This window comes from Athene cunicularia (genome assembly GCF_003259725.1).
Source record: "Athene cunicularia isolate RWA chromosome 3 unlocalized genomic scaffold, athCun1 chr3_part1, whole genome shotgun sequence".
In the NCBI taxonomy this organism is placed as follows: Eukaryota; Metazoa; Chordata; class Aves; order Strigiformes; family Strigidae; genus Athene; species Athene cunicularia.
In genome coordinates this window covers 34,327,820-34,341,742 of record NW_020799097.1, presented here as the reverse complement: position 1 = coordinate 34,341,742, position 13,923 = coordinate 34,327,820, and the positions used below count along the sequence as shown (strand labels likewise).

General features: G+C 37.2%; 1 protein-coding gene across 3 annotated transcripts in view; it reads left to right on the top strand.

Moving 5' to 3' along the window:
• COL12A1 (collagen type XII alpha 1 chain) overlaps positions 1–13,923 on the top strand; it is a 97,455-nt gene that overhangs the window by 53,478 nt on the left and 30,054 nt on the right. For all 3 annotated transcript variants that reach the window (XM_026844879.1, XM_026844880.1, XM_026844881.1), the window contains exons 36-47: positions 1,343–1,472; positions 1,665–1,784; positions 2,400–2,546; positions 3,297–3,413; positions 3,873–4,019; positions 4,484–4,558; positions 5,123–5,262; positions 7,201–7,324; positions 7,528–7,671; positions 9,965–10,129; positions 12,108–12,146; positions 12,239–12,377. In XM_026844879.1, the coding sequence (XP_026700680.1) occupies positions 1,343–1,472; positions 1,665–1,784; positions 2,400–2,546; positions 3,297–3,413; positions 3,873–4,019; positions 4,484–4,558; positions 5,123–5,262; positions 7,201–7,324; positions 7,528–7,671; positions 9,965–10,129; positions 12,108–12,146; positions 12,239–12,377 (1,487 nt within the window). The remainder of the gene's footprint in view (positions 1–1,342; positions 1,473–1,664; positions 1,785–2,399; positions 2,547–3,296; positions 3,414–3,872; positions 4,020–4,483; positions 4,559–5,122; positions 5,263–7,200; positions 7,325–7,527; positions 7,672–9,964; positions 10,130–12,107; positions 12,147–12,238; positions 12,378–13,923) is intronic.

The following is a 13,923-nucleotide window of genomic DNA, read 5'->3' as shown; positions in this document are numbered from 1 at the left end:
TTTTTTTTTTTTTTTTTTTTAATTTTCCTCCCCATCCCACTGGGACGGGGGAGGAGTGAGTTAGCAACTGTATGATACTTAGTTGCTGGCTGGGGTTAAACCACGACACTGACATTTAGTTCAAACATTGTGCTACAGTGAATAGCCATCTGTTACTTCATACTCTATTCATTATGAAGTCAGTGTGCTAAGATACAGAATAAACATGTCTGCATTTTATAAATTGAAGAGAGTTGGCAGAGTTTAATAAGAAAGCAATGGTAACTTTGATTCAGCATCTAACTTGCTTTTGTAATGTACAGTATGAATTGTGTTTGTGTTTAATTTCCTGCAGTCTAATGATAGCACAAGTTAATCTGAAGCTTATAAAATTCTCTGAGTGTTTATAGCAAAGCCAAACTCAGATCCTATAGAGGTCAATGGCAGAATTCCTGCTGACTGCCACCAGCCAAAATGCAACACGTATAGAGCACTATTTAAGTGCTATTACTGCTCGTATATTATTGTACAGGGCATGCTGAAAATTAAGTGGTTGAAGATTCCCTACTAGACCTGTTAATCAGGACACACATCTTAGTACAAAATATTGGACATTTCATGAAAATAATGAGTCTCAAACAACTGAAAATTTTTATCAAGTAATAATGGGAAGTGTTGGCTGGGACAAGTTTTTGAGATAGATACCTCAAATGCCTTTCCATAGTTTCAGTGCTTTATGGCCATTTTACAGAGCAGTTTCACTTTTTGGATTATACCTACCTTTTCATTAGAAGGGAACAATAGTGCATGGCTGCACCAGGAAGTGGAGAAGAATGAGGGATGCATAAACAGGCATGTTTTTATGTATCAAAATATTTAGAACTTCTTTCTCAGACTAACTGTTGTTTCTGCTGAGAAAATGATATCCTAAGATGAGGGTAATGAAAAGGTAGAAATGAAACTTATGAGTAGCATGAATAACTGACTTCTGTCCCCATTTTAGGAGCTTTTCCCTCTCTTTTTCTGTCTCCAAACATATCATCGTAACCTTTTGTTTTCTGTGAGGGAACAGTACTGAAATCTTGGTGAGGAACTGCAGCATTTCAGTCTGATGTGAGGGTAGGGACTGAAGAGTCGATTTGATTTATCTTTTTGTGCTGACCACAGTGTTTCATATCTTAAAATAACAAATACTAATAATTGTTTATAGTCTATAACCCTTAAGATATCCTGAATTACTTTATCTACAGTAGACTTAAAAAAAGTGCACCAAGCATCAAACCAGATTTTTAGTTCTAGTTACTGTTATTATTGGTCAGTTACAGGACTGTGAGTTTGTCTACCTGTTTCTTTTGTGTTGTAGACAACAGTTCCTGGGATAAGAAATAATGTGATACTACAACCACTGCAATCAGATACGCCATATAAAATTACTGTTGTGGCTGTGTACGAAGATGGAGATGGTGGACAACTGACTGGAAATGGCAGAACTGGTAATTAGTTTTAGTATTGTATATTCTATTTTAAATTTCAGACACATACCTTGAGCACTCCAACATTGTTAAGGTTTCATTTTGTCAATCATGTCTTTGACATGACTATTACTTGACAGAGTTGCAATGTAAGTTTCTAGAGGTCAAAAAACAGTCACTAGTCTAATTAGAGTGTTTTTTCTTTCTTTTCAGTTGGCCTGCTTCCCCCTCAAAATATGTATATAACTGATGAGTGGTATACACGATTCAGAGTTTCCTGGGATCCTTCGCCATCCCCTGTTCTTGGCTATAAAATTGTATACAAACCTGTGGGTAAGAAAACCTGTTAATTCTGAGTATACCACTTTCAGAATAGTGAGCGGCTAATGGGAGATCATGAAATGTTTGTGTCAAAGGATTTTTTAATTTCCTTTGTTCACTGATTTTGGTGGAATCTTAAGTCTTATTATGACTATCTTATAAGAAGCACAAACTATCACAGCATTTTATGCATTCAATTACAAAGATTGAATTATATAGTTAAAATTGAATACAGTGACTAGATAACGTCCTGGACTAGACTTGGTTTTCCTCTATTTATACCTTTTGTCCTTCTGATGATACGAACTGGTGTACGTGAGATGAATATTGGACAGGTATTTAGGTACTAATGTCCTTCAGAACCTTTGTTTTATGTGACAATGAAATAATATACAAACCTTTCTATAAGTTAAAATCAACACAAGCATCGCACAATAGCTTGTAAAGCTATGTGTATGTTCTGTTTGCAACAGTCTAATCTACTAAAATTTAAGAAATTATGTTTGTTTTAGAAAAAATGAGATTAACACTTAATTACCTGTAAAAGATGGTGGATAGTTTTGTAGCTCACCTAATCATGAATCTTTCTCTTTCTCTATGCTTCCTTAATGCTTCCTTTAATTCAAGGTTCAAATGAGCCCATGGAGGTTTTTGTGGGAGAAGTGACTTCCTACACCTTGCATAATCTGTCTCCCAGTACTACTTATGATGTGAATGTTTATGCCCAGTATGATTCTGGAATGAGCATACCTTTGACAGATCAAGGCACTACATGTAAGTCAAAATAATTTTGTTGTAGTCATGATAGATATGTATGTAGATAACATTGATAAAAAGAGGTTTTTTTAAGGCTGGTTGTTAGAAAGTCTGAATACCCTCTCATAGAGAATACTTATCATCTGTCCATGATGTAGATCTTAAAAACACTAAGCTTGGGAACAGTAATAGAAATACAGTTTTAAGTAATGATTTGATGATATAACATTTCTAGTGTACTTCCTAAAATTTTATTCAGCTATAGTGGACGTCAATCTTTAACTGTTCCAGGGTACTAGAGAATCTAACCATGCTAAATGGGTCTAGCCTTTTTGCTGTTCTGCTTTTATCTCACAGGGATGTCTGGTGATTGAAACTTCAGCTTTTCAGAAGCAGATGATTTTGTTGATGGTCTCAGCTAATAAACTTCTCAAAATGTCTTCAGTTAAGATGAATCAAGCATCCTGAGTTTTGTTGACTCAGTACATTCTTTACATACTGACATACATATGAGTCAGATTGCAATTTTTGGAACCTTCTTGTTACCCAATATGGGAAGGGTACCAGAGTTTGGCCCTTCTAAATAGCTAGGCTGGGATCTCTAAGGCGTAACAGAAAATGAAATTTGACTAGAACTGCTCTTTCCTTCTGAGAACACTGTAAAGAATCAAGTTCTGGACCAGCACTGCTAATATAATTTTCATTTTGATGTGCTTCATCTATTACATACTATTTTCTAGAGAACAATTTACGTCTCTCTGTTCACAGTATATTTGAATGTCACTGACCTAACAAGTTACAAAGTGGGTTGGGATACTTTCTGTATCCGATGGTCACCTCATCGATCAGCAACTTCCTACAGACTGAAGCTAAACCCAGCTGATGGTAAGTGCATTTTATTTTTTGCATTTTATGGAAACATAATTGTCTTATTTCAGTGACAGCACCACTTAATTGGGCTGGTGGCAAACACCCACCGGTAGCCGTGATACATCTGGTTGAGCTTTAAAGCTCTGAACATAACCTGTTTTTCTAGAGTGGTGAAAAACCTGCAAAGACGGAGTAATTCTTTTTGTCAAGTTAACTTTCATTAGTGGGAATCTGCTAGTTACCTGGGTTTCACATGACACTGCAATGTTACTCTTCAGTATGCTCCGGGGTGCATAATCACCACATAATCTTGTCCTAGAAAGGCTTTTATGGGACAAGACTGTCCCATAAAACTGGACTGTCCCATCCACTACAACCTCATCTCAAGAGGTCTCTATTTCCACTCTTATTTGTACACATATTAAAAGGAAAATAGTGGTTTCTAACTTTCTTTCCATTGTTTTTTTTTGTCAGGTTCCAGAGGACAGGAAATCACAGTACGTGGATCAGAAACGAGCCATTGTTTTACTGGCCTCTCACCAGACACAGAATACAATGCTACTGTCTTTGTTCAGACCCCTAACCTTGAGGGACCTCCAGTCTCTATGAGGGAACATACAGGTGGGTAATAGTGTGAACCTTCAGGTTTGGCTATAGAACTTGTTTCAGCTTAGAACCTGTCTTTCTCCTAAATGACTTTCAGTGCCTCTTTTAAGTGATCTTCTGTCCTCTTTCTCTCAGTGTAATGTCAACTGGAGTTTATAAGGGAAAGAGAAATTCTTAAGCTCTTCTTCAAACCAAGTATTCTTAACATTTGGATGAAAAATGGATACATTATCAGAGTACAGTGCTACTCAACTCCTGTAAAAGTGTTCCTGTTATAATGAAATCATGTACCTTTTTTTTTTAACAATAGCTATAATCTCATTACTCTTGTAACACAAGAAATTTTTCCTTGCCAATTATACATTGTTTATGTTAGTGAGAAAATATTAAAATCTTTCTGTGTGGTAATATAATACATAATCTAGAGGTTTACCTTGAATTAAATTATATGGAGTAAAAAAATTATTATTTCATTTCAGTCCTCAAACCTACAGAGGCACCAACTCCACCACCTACACCTCCTCCACCTCCCACGATCCCTCCAGCTCGGGATGGTATGTTTATTTGTAGAATTATTCAGAATTTTTATGTAGTTGCTACACTGCTTCAGAGTTTAATTCTATTCTTCATAAACTTAAATAGATTTAAAGCTAGCACAGCATTTTAGGGAAATGAAGTTTGAGAATAGTTTCTCATGCCATCCATTTGATCTTGAACTTTATTGAACTTCAACATATCCTGATTTAGAACAGCAAGGTGCACACATTTGGGGAAGAAAAAAAAAAAAAAAAAGATATTCTATAGCTCTTCTGCAAGTCTGTGAGTCTGTCTGCTCTCAGCAGACAAATTATGTTTTACAGTAGCTGCTCAGATTAAAAAAAAATAATTTAAAACATTTACATTGATTCTTGAATTCTTTCTAATTTCTTGAACTTTTATTTGAAGATTTTTAATAAATGTTTTTGTGTTGAGCATTAGCTATCCACCAAGTTGAGTGTGTGTTAATAGAATTTTGCTGAAAATTTGTCATTCTTGATTTTCTAATTTTGAAGCAACACTCTTTATTTCACAGTGATATGAATGATGTGTTTTAAATACTCTTTCTCTTGGTCTTTCAGTATGCAGAGGTGCCAAAGCAGACATAGTATTCTTGACTGATGCTTCCTGGAGTATTGGTGATGATAACTTCAACAAAGTAGTGAAATTTGTTTTTAATACAGTAGGAGCCTTTGACTTGATTAATCCTGCTGGAATCCAGGTAGGTTTGCTAATTCCATTAGGTACCTTTTGAAAGGAATCTGAAGATGAAGATGAATTACTGAAATGACATCTGAGTTTTCCTTTCTTTTAGAATGCTGTCATTTTTTTGTATTAGATTGTTGTACAATGAATGTACATTTGTGTATGTATAATTATTTATGACATATATCAGTCTTTTTGTAAATACAAAGGCAATCCAGTCTATCCTGAGGGGTTACTATTCTGAAAGACGAAAGCTGTGGTGTGTGGGTATCCTTCAGGCAGAGAAACTGGGGTGATGTATGGTCAATGTATGGTTAATTTTATATTTTTGTTTCTTTGTATAGGGCATCAAGAACTGACACACCGCCTAGTTGTTATATGCTAGGTTTTGTTTGTGCCATATCAGATATCTGTTTTGGGGATGGTCTGACTCTTGAGTGAGGGTTATGTTTTAATTTCTCATTGCAAGAAAGGAGTATTGTGCAAGTAGAGTCCATCTGGCTTGCCATTAGCCTTGTCTTGTCGAGCTGCCTAGAATCCCACTGCAGTAAATAGCTAGAATCCCTTTGAGAGGGACACTTTCAGAAGTCTCTTCATCCCATGCTAAAGACAGATAGCATGGGTCCACTGCACAGTGGGTATAGTCAAAGTATGAAAAGGAGAAAAGTTTGTCTTCTTAATGAATTCATTATCTTGAAAGAGTAAACAGTAATAGCTAATGAGGAATAGACTTCCAGGATTTCTGGGCTGATCATAATTATATCAAAGACATTTCCTGTCAGGCTTCTTACTGTAAGCCTTGCACCGTTACTGGTTTTCTTCTGCTGGATGAAATCACTGTCTAGGTTCCCATAAACATTTCTCTTTCACTAAATGACGTGATATGACATGAAATGTGAGAGAATTTCAAATAAGGTCTTTCTGGAGCAATGACCTGCAAGTGCAATGCATTTTCCTTAGTTAGAAGGCTGAAGGTGTTTGGTTGGTTGGTTGGTTTTGTGGGACGTTGTACTATAAAAATTATCTACATTGCTTTTGCCTTTCATCTTCTAGGCATATTTTTAGGTCTTTAAGTCCTTATCTTTAACTCTCTAGACATTTTGTGGAAAAGATATCCCTTATACTTTGCTTTGTCTCGGACATTCTTTATACTTCTAAGCTCTAATGTATACTGAGTAGTTCTCCTTTCCATTTGTTTGTTTGTTTTATAATTTTCCTACAAATATATACGGCCCCTGGCCTAGAGATAGACAAGGGTTAATATAGGTGATAGAGACATGTAAATGCTAATATTTAGTAAAATATTTAAGTCACATCCCCCTTGAGATAGTTGCAACAATCTCGGGCTTTGAATTGGATATTAATCATGTAGAAAATGGGAATTTACTTCAGTAAATGTGAATATATACATACAGAGAGTTGTTTATTCAGCATCAAATTAATGTACTATAATACTGCCATTTTACAAAATATTAAAAGGAGCAAAAATAAATATATATCTATAATATTTAAAGATTATTTCAGAATAAACATTCAGTGATTGTATTGCAGTGTTTGAGAGTACACAATTTCATATATATCTAACTTTATTAACATTTTGTTGCCAAATTCTTTTTGTATTTCCTGAAGAAAACTGGAAGAGGTTTTGTAGATACTGTACATCTGCTCAGAAGCAGAAAATAGGCACTGTATATATTGCGTCATACTAATAGCAATAATTTCATCATATGTGTTTAAGTTCATATCACATTTCATACATGAAAGAGAAAGAAAGTGTTGTGTGCACATTTCTGTGATGATAAATAACTCGAAGTGTGTGCATAATCATGCATATATGAAAAAGTTTTTTCATTTTTTTAATGCTTACTAATATACTACAGTACATATTTCAATTGAGAGAGTTGGTCTGAATGTGGAGGTATGAGACTGACCACTGTGATATATTCCATTTCAGGTTTCATTTGTGCAGTACAGTGATGAGGCAAAATCTGAATTTAAACTTAATACGTTTGATGACAAGGCTCAGGCCCTGGGTGCTCTACAAAATATTCAGTACAGAGGAGGAAACACAAGGACAGGTAATTCTGAGCAGTAATTATATTTCTTTAAGATAAAATATCTTCAGAAACTGCCTCATTATCCTAATATTGCATGGCTGAAGAATTAGGTTTTTATGTTCTTCTGTTTCAGCTGTGTGGCTGTTGCCCTTCCAAAGTAAATTAAGAGATGTATTCTTTTGTGGATATTATGACTGACTCCTTGTTCACTGTGCACTTTGTAGGCAAAGCCCTAACATTTATCAAAGAAAAGGTTTTGACCTGGGAAAGTGGCATGAGGCGAGGTGTTCCCAAGGTACTTGTTGTTGTCACAGATGGTCGGTCTCAGGATGAGGTGAGGAAAGCAGCAACTGTCATACAGCACTCTGGTAAGCAGTTCACAGTACTGGGCTGTTTCATTTCCTTTTGTGTTAAGCAATGCAATTGTAAGAGGTGCTTCAATCATCTGGGAATCCCTTCATCATTAACAGATTCAGAAACCCAAAAACTTTTGCAAAAAACTCAAAACCATTTAAAGAATTTTGACTCTCTGGGCCAGAATTGTTTATCTAGCCTTTTCTCTGGGGAAGGATGTGGCTTCCCAAGGCTTTCAAGAAATTCCTCATGCATATTGTTTCATAGATGTGACTTTTGGTTATTTCTTTCTCTCCTTGCTGTGTGGACCCTAGGGATCATTGTGAAGTGTACTCCATTCTAGTGGTTTTTATGTAATGGGCCTGGCTTTTTGAGCTTTATGTTTCACCTGGTATAAACCAGTGGATCTCCAGTTAAAGTAACTGCTTTTGGTGGAGCTGCGTCTGAACTGACTGCTTCACTACTTTTTGAGCTGAGAAGCATTGCACTTTCTCTTCAGGTTTGCTGAATGTGGCTTATGTGAGTCTAATGACCTGTTCCTGTCCCTGCATCCAGCAGTCTTGCGTTTCAGTGCATGAACCACTTGAAGTTCTGTTCCCTGAGCAAGGAGATGTTGTACTTCCTTACAGAAATCACTGGCATATAAACCGCAAGTGGTCATCTTTGCTTTGTGATCTGAAGGAATCAGCTCTGTCTAGGTTGTTTCTAAAGATGTTTGGCTATCCTGGTCATAAAAATTGCTACGGTCTCCCTGGATAATCTGCTTCAGTGCTTAACTACCCTAATATCTGGAAAGCTTTGCCTCACATTTCACCAAAGAGTTTCTTCAGGCTAATGAAACTATTGTTTTCATTTCATTTACCTAGTTAACCAGGAAAGCAGTCGATCACTGTCCGTTTTAATGGGCCTTCATATCTGAAGCCTGTGATTTCCTCTTTCTGTCTTCTCTTTTTTAAACGCAACAAAATTGTTTCCTTCAACCTCCTCTCTCTTGCTTTGATTTCTTTGCATCTTAAATGTTATGTTCAAAGCTGGACAGAGTATTTCAGCCAAAGCTTCACCAGAATTGGCTACAGAGGAATAATTATCTTCTTTTTGAAAAATTAAAAATGTAAATAGATACCTTTATAATTTCCAATAAATGGGAATTCTGCTTTCAGTCTCCCACCAGCATTTCCAATGTCTGTACAGTTTCTTGTCAATGATACTTTGTGGGTGATTTTTTTCTATATAGGGCTGAATTTTCAAGATGACATAGCGATTAGGGATATGGTGTAGTTGAGAACTGTCAGTGTTAGGTTAAGGGTTGGACTAGGTGATCTTCAAGGTCTTTTCCAACCTAGATGATTCTGTGATTCTGTTTCTGTTAATCATGCAGTGACTTTTTTTTTTTTTTCTTCCTTGTATTCTGGTATGGCAAAGAGAGGTCAAATTATCACATGGAGGCTTAGGTGGGAGAAGGGAAAGGAAGAAATGTCAGAGGCAGAATTTTGTAAAGTTTAGAAACAAAAACTTGACATAGAAGGCAAGGAGATGCTAATTTAAGGATCTGAAGAGGAAAATCACCCTGACAGACAGGAGATTATGCTGGTCATATGGTTAAATTCTAGGGTCTGGATTCTTCTCATGTAACTTAAGCAATCTAACAACTAAATGTCTAGTGTAAGGTCATCACGTAGAATCCTTTTATGACTAGTGAAGAGAGCAACAGATAGGCATTTACAGACCACGGCTGCTTCTGTCTTGAAGTTATCATTTTAGGGAGTTGTGAGATTGTGTTCTGAATCTGCCCATGTCTGTTGATTATAGAGGAAGACTATAGACAACTAGCTTAGACTTGTTGCTAACTTGGAAAGTAAAAATTGGTGAGATGAATGCCACCCTAAGAAAATGAAAGAGAAATTGAGAAGCATGAAATGCTGGAGATGGCAACACGTAAAGAACTGGATAACTAATAGTCTGCACAAAAATTTTGGACACAGAACAGATTTAAGATACTGCAGAGCTGATAGGATTGTACATTTTGTATGAAAGAGTGAGGGGACTATGTAGAAAAGGTTGTGTGAGACTGGATAATGAGAAACAAAAATCAATGAAGGAAGGAGAACATTTTGAAAGATGGAGTTTAATCCTTCCTGAGCTTTGATAGGGTGAAAGGATGTCCAGAATGTATGCTTATAATGAAGGACAGATAAAAGATTAGGTAGAGACTGAGAAATCAATAGTAGAGATGGTTTGTGAAATATTCACCTGAAAAATTATATTGTATGTTTACTACATTTCAAGTAACAAGTGTTATTTTTACAGGCTTCAGTGTCTTTGTGGTTGGTGTGGCTGATGTAGATTACAATGAGCTGGCCAAAATTGCCAGCAAGCCCAGTGAGCGTCATGTATTTATTGTTGATGACTTTGATGCCTTTGAAAAGATTCAAGATAACCTTGTCACCTTTGTGTGTGAGACAGCTACCTCAAGTAAGTAGAAGACATTTTTTTTTCCCATTTCCCAAATTAATATATTTACTTATACACTGCTACAGTTGTGTAGTGGGTTGACCCTGGCTGGACACCAGGTGCTCACCTAAGATGCTCTATCACTACCCTCCTCAACTGGACAGGGGAGATAAAATATTACAAAAAACTCATGTGTTGAGATAAGGACAGGGACAGATTGCTCAGCAATTGCCATCATGGACAAAACAGACTTGCCTTGTGGAAAAAATGAATTAATTTTATTACCAATCAAAATCAGAGTAAGGTAATGAGAAATAAAACAAAAATCTTAAAACAATTTCCCCCACCCCTCCTTTCTTCCCAGGCTTAGATTTACTTCCAGTTTTCTCTGCCTTCTCCCGCACAGTGGTTCAGGGGGAATGGGGGTTGTGGTCAGTTGTGGTCAGACAACAGTTCATCACATGTTGTCTCTGCCATTCCTTCCTCCTCAGGGGAAGGACTTCTCATGCTTCCCCTGCTCCAGCATGGGGTCCCTCCCATGAGACACAGTCCTCCACAAACTTTTCCTGGGAAGCATGAGTCTTTCCCAGGGGGTGAAGTCTTTCAGAAACAGACTGCTCCAGCATTGGTGCCCCGCGGGGTCACAGACCTGTCAGCAAACCCGCTCCAGTGTGGGCTCCTCTCTCCATGGGTCCACTGGTCCTGCCCAAAGCCTGCTCCAGTGTGGGCTTTCCATGGCATCACAGCCTCCTTTGGGCACATCCACCTGCTCCAGCGTGGGGTTCTCCACAGGCTGCAGGTGAAGATCTGCTCCACTGTTAACCTCCATGGGCTGCAGGGGCACAGCTGCCTCACTGTGGGCTGCACCATGGGTTGCAGGAGAATCTCTGCTCTGGTGTCTGGAACACCTCTTCTTTCTTCTTCACTGACCTTGGTGTATGCAGGGCTATTTCTCTCATGTATTCTCACTCCTCGCTTCAGCTACCGTTGCCCAGTTGCACAGCAGGTATTTTCCTCCTTCTTAAATATGTTATCACAGAGGCACTACCACCATCATTTGATGGGCTTGCCCTTGGCCAGCAGTGGGTCCATCTTGGAGCCAGCTGACATTGGCTCCATCAGACACAGGGGAAGCTTCTAGCAGCTTCTCACAGAAGCCACCCATGTAGCATCCAGCTACCAAAACCTTGCCACACAAACCTGATACAAGTTGCCATCAGTTGTCACACCTGATATTTAAGGTACATAAGAAGAAATGTTAATATATAAAAGTTAGGTTACATGATAACTGAGCATACTGTAAGGGAGCAAGTTACTTTTTAAAAATTTTGAAGTAGGTATATTTTATGTAATCTTGTCTCATATTTCAAAAATACTGGTATAACAAAAAGAGAGTAACAGTCAGTGAGAATTCTGGGGGGGCACACAGGTCTCTTATTTACCACTGTTCTAGGGATGCTGAAGAGGTGTAGCTATAGTGTATGATGCTGGTTTAAAATTATCTAAGTAAAGTTCAGTTGTTTACACAAGTGAAATCCTTGTATGGCAAAAAAGATAAATTCTCAGGCCTGTCATGTGCAACTGTGTACTCCCTAACTGCTTCATCCGCTGACTCCTGAGGAGCCATATAAATCTGCAGTTTTTCCTTGTGAATCTGACAGCTATTATGAAGCCTGACTCATGCCTTAAATATTCATGGAAAGACTGTGTCACTGTGCTCCTTTTTTCTTATGAATTAGACTCTTAAAATATTTGGGGGTTTATTTCTTATTCCATACAATTTATCATGGTAGAAATATCCTACTAACAGTAATGAGTAAAGATTTTAACAATACATCTACCACAGAGTGGAACACTGTATGACAAATGCAACAAAAGTTGGTTGATAATTAATAATAGCACAGACTTTCTGGTAATAAAACTTTCTGAAGTATATATATATGTTCATATCCTGTTAGGTTTTATAGTTTTGAATTATATGTTGTTTCATGTCTTTTAGCTTGTCCTCTTATTTACTTGGAGGGATATACTTCACCTGGTAAGTAACTGTCTAATATTTTGGCATAGGTTCATTTGTATCTTTTACAGCTCTACAGTGTTTTCATTTCTATTTTCTCTCTGGATTTAAAGGTTTCAAGATGCTGGAATCATATAATTTAACAGAGAAGCATTTTGCTTCTGTACAAGGCGTATCACTGGAATCAGGCTCTTTCCCAAGCTATGTAGCATATAGACTCCACAAAAATGCCTTTGTCAGCCAGCCAATACGGTAGGTAAACCTGAAAGATTCATATTTAGGGCAAGCATGTGAGGAATGATTAATAGAATTTATAGATGGTGTCGTTAGTATCTTATGGAAGATGCATTTATTTGATGATCTTTTTACTGAACTCCAAGAAATATACTCCAAAGAACATCTGTCATTGTTCTATTAAATGCTAATCTGTCTTCCATTGCGATCTGTTCACTATTAATCCAGTTGGTTATGATTCTCTTTTGAGATTATGCTTCTTAACCGTTTGAGTTGCCTATAATCCACAGTTTGTCCCTAGGCATTTGAACAACAGCCTTCATAGTACAATGAGATCCATGTTGCCAGAGAGAAATGGTTTCAATATGGAGGCATAAACACCACTTTTTGCAGAGGCATCATTCATACTGTAGTAGGCAACACACTGACACCATAGGCTTAGGGTAGTTTCTTCTCTACTTGAGTTGCCATATTTGGCAAATGGAGTTTTAAAGGGTCTATGGTCTTAGAACTTAGTTATGGAGAGGCAATATATGGCCATTCGGGCCAATATTTTTTCACAAAACCCAAAAAGACTTAGCAGTTAGTTTTACTAAGATGGGAACAGTATTTCTCTTTTTATATTTATTCCTCTCTCATCTAGTTAAGCAAGTTTCAAAAAAAGTCATTCAAAGTTAGAGGACATGCCTAAAGATAGCCCATTATTCCTATTAAATTTAAGGAAATTTAGTCATCTTTTCATATAAGTCTTTGAAGTCTACAGTCCTGCCAGACTGGGTAAATATCACAGGCACAGGAGGTGAGGTGTATGAATAAATAATTATTTTTTTTTTGTCAGCCTTCTCAGCTCACAACTTTAAAAGTGGAGGACTTGAGGACTTTCTCAGTTCATTGACCTGCCATTATAGCTATGGAGGTGATGGATCTCTGACAGCCTGGATTTTTATGATCTAGGGAAGTACAAATAATCCCAGTTTTGCAACTCTCTTACATTAAGATAAACCTTGCATTTAGCAGGGTAAGATGATAAAAAGACAGTAGAAAGACAGACTTCCTATTTATTTCATATTTTTTTAGAATGTTGTGATACATAGTCTTCTGTAAGAGATGGAATAGATTTGCCAGAGTATTCTGGGCACTTATTTTTCATAAGAAGCCAGAAAATAAAACTCACTTTAGACTGAGTCAGCAAAGCGATTAAAGCATCCTAATCCTGGTGGCATAGTTGTTTCCATATATGAAATAACTTGGTATCTGGGTTATAAATAGTGTTGCCATATCTACATGAATATTTTCATTCTTGGGCTTTGCTGTGTGGTGTTGTTGACTTAGTGATATGGCTATTATTGCGGTGTCCATAATTGAATGGGTACATAAGATTTGCCTACGATACAAAGCAGCTCCCCTCTTCATTTTAAGGTTTCTATATTTATGTTCATGATGCCAAATTTCCACCCCCACCCCCCCCCATCTCCTCTCTTCTCAGTTCCATTATAATGGTTAAGGAGAAGCAGAAATTACCTCCTCTTTTACAATTCCCTTCCTGCATTCCCTCCTTTCCCCT